The sequence below is a fragment of the Poecilia reticulata genome, linkage group LG5 (assembly GCF_000633615.1).
Source record: "Poecilia reticulata strain Guanapo linkage group LG5, Guppy_female_1.0+MT, whole genome shotgun sequence".
Classification (NCBI taxonomy): Eukaryota; Metazoa; Chordata; class Actinopteri; order Cyprinodontiformes; family Poeciliidae; genus Poecilia; species Poecilia reticulata.
In genome coordinates, this window is record NC_024335.1 from 427,855 (window position 1) to 432,744 (window position 4,890).

Consider the following 4,890-nt stretch of genomic DNA (forward strand, 5'->3'; position numbering starts at 1 on the left):
CACTGTAGCTAATATTAGCTGGTATCTATTAGCCGGTGGACATAAATACAGTAAAGTAATATTATAATCACAATATATACACAATAATATGTCCATCTTACTTGTGAAATGTTGTCTGTGGAGCCTCACATCAATAGTCCATCGATCAGAACAACAATATCCTCAGTGCTGAGGCATCTTCTGCTGTTTAGGTTCAGCAAAGTAGGAGGGACGACCTCTCCAAGATGGCCGCCGTATTTCCTGCGCCGGAGCAGCCAATGCGGGGTCTACTCTATATTATGTCTATGGGTTAATAGAGGAGCCATGTTGGGGTGATTTCCTGGAGGCGGAGCTTCAGAAGGACCAGGAGTTTTTAAAGAGACAGAGGCCCAATTTCAAGGCATTAAATCAGGAAGTTATTTTTTTTGTACATCTATAGCATTTTTATATCGACTGAAGGTAACATGGTTACTGGATTCTGCTGTAAAATGGCACCATGTGCCTGGAAACATTGTACTGCCCCTTTAAATCTTTACTTTCCATAGGCGCTGATTTAATTTGTTCAGTTTTGAGCTGCAGGCGCTTTCTGTGACATTGAGTCCAGACAATTTCTGGAGTCAATGTTTCCATCACATCTCACCTGAGAGGAGCGGCCATGTTGAAGCATAACTGGAGTTTTGTTTTGGGTGCATTTTGGGCGTCTTATGGGTGTTTGGACGTGTTCTGTATTTCTCCATGCAGACAGGTGGGCAGCAGGCCTCTGCTGATGTCTGTCGGCTCTGACTCACTGTTGATCCTGCCAGCCCGGTGTCTGCAGCTCCGCCTGCATAGCCGCTTCACTCTGAATGCTTCTCTAAATGTCAGACTGCTCCTTTAAAGAGCCCAAGTGTTTGGAGGCGGTCTGGTTCCCTGAAGGTCAGAGGGCATCGCCTCCTCTCTGGGTGATGAAGCTTCTATCTGTCCAGCCTTTATTACTCTTTATTAATCGTGAACTCTGACCCTGACTTTAGCAGGGCTAGCTTGACGCTCAGCGTTGTTTTACTTCCACCTCTGGGTCAGAACCAGTAATAAGGTTTACTAATGCACTAAATATTATAAATATAATACTAACTCACCGATGCACAGACTTTCTGACCAGAGCTAAGAATGATCACATCTTTGATTTCCTTTAGCCGAGATTTGGTCATGTGAAAAAATGTTTTATTAAATATGAAGAAGGTGACCAGACGAGTTTCTACATAGTTCTAACGATCTTCTAGTTTATGTTTCTACAAATGAATTTAATGCACCAGAACCAGAACCAGGGGCGCCGCCAGGAATCTGGGGCCCTCTGACAAAAAATGTGTTGGCCCCCCCAATCCAGCTGCTGTTACAGTTTCTAGAGTCTATCTGACCCATAAAAAGCGTCATAATTTTAAAGGCTGCATCTGCTTTGATTTCTTTGGTTCAATTCTGATAATTAGCTCAATATTTGCTGCTCATGAATTTATCATCCAACAGTCCACAACCAGGATGATGGTAGGTTGTTAATGTTTTCTATTAGTTTTAGATACTGAAATGTCTCCATGACAACAGTCTATAGCAACGAGCAAAATACACATAAATTAATCCAGACTTCTAAACATGCTAGTAGCTGCATTTTATTCAGGCTGCAGTTTAACTTTAATAAAATATGTTTCTCCATATTTGTTAAAGCTGTCACCATGTAGCAGTTTGTTATGAGACAGATAATCTGAAAACAATCATCTCCTCCATCTGCTTCCTGAATTACTGGTTAAAGTGATGCACCGTTCTGACCAAAACAACTAATCAGAACCAGGAGGAGGGTCTTAGTGCTGTCAATCATCCTCATTCACTCACTGCTAAGTTGTTTCTCCACCATTAGCACATTTATCATTACAAGAAACTGTTCATCTGCCATCACTGGTAGCTATGCTAACTAAACTGAGCATTCACAGTTTGAATCTGCACAGGTCAGGAGGGATGTGGGTTAGAGCTGCTGCTGACTCACTCATCTGTTAAGTGGTAAAAGGTACAAGTTAAATATATGAATATGTTAGTAATTTTTTCCTTAATTCGTTAAATGCTAGTGAAAAGGAGGCAAACAGTAGTTTGTAGCTAAGCTAATTATGCTAAGTGGTTGATAATCTCAGTCTACTGGCCTCTCTTGGAGAAAAACTGGGTTATAAATTAACACTCTTGCCTTTTTCTCTCTATTTTTTTGAAAACCTGATTTTATAACTTTTCTTAGCAGCATAGTAACAGCCAGTCGTTTGTGTTTCCACTGTCTGCTGCTAACAGCGTCTGAAGCTCCCAGCAGGAACGAACCATTTAACCCAGATAGGGGGGTTCAGGGCAGATATGGATGTTTGGTTTTTGGTCTGGGATTGGGAACATTACATTTTTACTGCTAAAAACAAACTTTGAAAATACAATATGATTAATTTTGGGCCCTGATTTTTTTTTTAATTGCTATGAACAGAAAGTAAATAAATAAATTGTCGAGGGCCCCTTGCTGGTCAGGGCCCCTAGACCCCTTTACCGCGCCCCTGGTCAGGAAGTAACTTCTCGATACACTTAAACATTAATTTAAGAAAACATAAATTACAACATTCGGTTATGTTCGTCCTGATTAGACAGGGATGAGATCTTATTGGCTTTTTGTCCATTATTTTTATGGTTTGGTTGAACAATGAGGCAGTTAAGCATTCAGGCTTCGTCCCAGGTGAGTTTGCTCCTCAGATTGTTTTCATCAGTCCGACTCGCCTCATCGGGGCCGGTAGCCCCCCTCCCGTCCCGCCCCCCGCTGTGAGACAGATCGATGGAGCTCATTATGATCCATCAGCTGCGGCTCAGAGAGGCAGCTCTCAGCTCTCAGCCTGCCTCAGATTAGATTCAGCTCCAGGATAATTAGCTTAGCAGCTTCACAGAATCAGAGGCCGCCGCGCGCAGCCTGCTGGCTTTTTCCATCACAGCGCAGTAGTTTTCCAGGACGTAGACCCGGCCGGCTGGGGAACGCCGACCTGCTGCTGAGGTCTGCAGATCAGCTGAATTCACTCCTGAGTTTTACCTGCAGGTTTACTCTGCAGTCCGGCTCAGGACCCGGTTCTGATCCAGCAGAACCAGTCTGTTAAATCAGCTGTTTCATTATGACTCCTCAATGATGAAAATTCACACAAAATCAACAGATCCACACATTTTTCATGCTAATTGTGAGTTTATTGCAAGTTTTCCTCCCAAAAGCTTTGGATTGAGTGATGCTGACTCCCACCTGCAGGTGGCAGCGTTTCCCTCTTCTCCTCCTGCTGCCTCAACTTCCTGTCTGCTTATCGTCTGCGAGTATCAAACATTGATCAGCTCTTTACAGGATGAAATGTTTGTGTTCAATCCGTTCTGTTTTTTCTGAACTAGCTAAACTGGGTATTTTTACAGGAAAGGAAAACAGTTAAAAAACGTCTGAATTCCTGGAGGGACTTTAACTCAGGTTAAAGCTCAGATTATCTGTTGTTAGTTTGGCTAATGGCCTGCTAGCTAACAGGCTGCCCCTCCCCCACCTGCTGCTGGACTGGATTAAAATGTTTGAGTTAATTCAGGATATGTTATCAATTAATCGTATAAAAAAAAACTTAAGCAATATTTTCAATTCAAAAACTCTTGATAATCTTTTCCCAGTGAAATAATCTACCAGAAAAATTGGGACATTTTTTATCGATGTTGAGTCGTTACTGATCGAAAAGCAGCTCTGACATCTCACTGAAAAGCTATTTGTTGGTTCGTTGACTTATTTTATGTTTACTAAGATATTTTTGTTGGAACTTGACAAAACGTACTTGGGAGGAGTTTGTGTTTTTGCAGAGTGTGACGTTACTATGACTTGAATAAATTCCTTTAAAACCACATAGATAATGTTGAAATTAGGAAAAAACTTGTAAATTTAAATTTGCAGGATTTAACTGCAAAAAAACTTCTCAAAACAAGTTAAAAAAATATAAACGAGATGTTTTGTTTAAATCAAGCTCCTATAACTTCATCTTTCTTAATTCAACAGCACTAAGATATTTGCACTAGAAGCTACAAAAATAGTTGGTAAGATTTTGTATTTTTGCAGTGAAGCTTCGGGCCCGTTGCTGATGCGTTGTCATGACGACGCAGTCATGTGACCGCAGACGATCAGAACCTGAAATAATCCGAGCCGCTCCTCTTTCCTTCATCATAACGTTTATTAGGAGACATCAGAAGCAGCTTTCACCTCGTTTCCCAGCATGCACTGCTCTAGCCTTCAGATTACCCACAATCCCCGGTGTCTGCTCTGACTCTGTGACGGCTGCGGCTTTCATGCAAACTGTGATGAAGACTGTGATGAAGACTCCTCACAGGTTCTTCTGCGGTTTTCCTCATGCATGTTGACGAAGCTTCCTGTCTGGAGGAAGAGGAGGAGGATGAAGGCTCACTGATGGAGGGAGGCGGGGGGCTGAGAGGAGCAGCGGTGGGACGGATAGATCTGAGGAAGAGGAGGAGGATGAAGAGGAACAGCGTTAGCTTTAGCAGAACCTTATTCAGTTCACCTCAGCTGGAGTTCGGTTCTGGTTCTGATGGTTCTGGTTCTGCAGTCCAACATCTGTATCAAAGGTCTGCAGCTCCAGAACCGCTGAGTCAGATTGACCAGAACCAGAACCATGGACCGACCTGGAACCATCACTGGTGGTGGGCTGGTTCTGTTGTGAGTTCTGGAACCATTGAACTGGTTCTGGTGGAGCGTGTGGTTCTGGTTCTGGTGGAGCGTTGTGTCTGTGCAGCTGATGAATGATTTAGAGCGACTCTTCAGTTGAAGTAAATCCATCTGGAGTCGCCATCAATGTTTGATGCTGCGTGTTTCAGTCGGTGAGAGCAGGTCGGTTCTGGTTCTGATCC

General features: G+C 42.9%; 2 protein-coding genes across 7 annotated transcripts in view; one reads left to right on the forward strand and one right to left on the reverse strand.

Annotated features, from left to right (window-relative positions):
- The window catches only part of rnf123 (ring finger protein 123), a 54,491-nt gene that overhangs the window by 34,073 nt on the left and 15,528 nt on the right, over window positions 1-4,890 (forward strand). The gene's annotated exons all lie outside the window — the stretch shown is intronic.
- The window catches only part of amigo3 (adhesion molecule with Ig-like domain 3), a 5,556-nt gene continuing 4,843 nt past the window's right edge, over window positions 4,178-4,890 (reverse strand). The window contains exon 2 of the mRNA XM_008408230.2: window positions 4,178-4,480. Within this exon, the coding sequence (XP_008406452.1) occupies window positions 4,427-4,480 (54 nt within the window). The 3' untranslated portion in view covers window positions 4,178-4,426. The remainder of the gene's footprint in view (window positions 4,481-4,890) is intronic.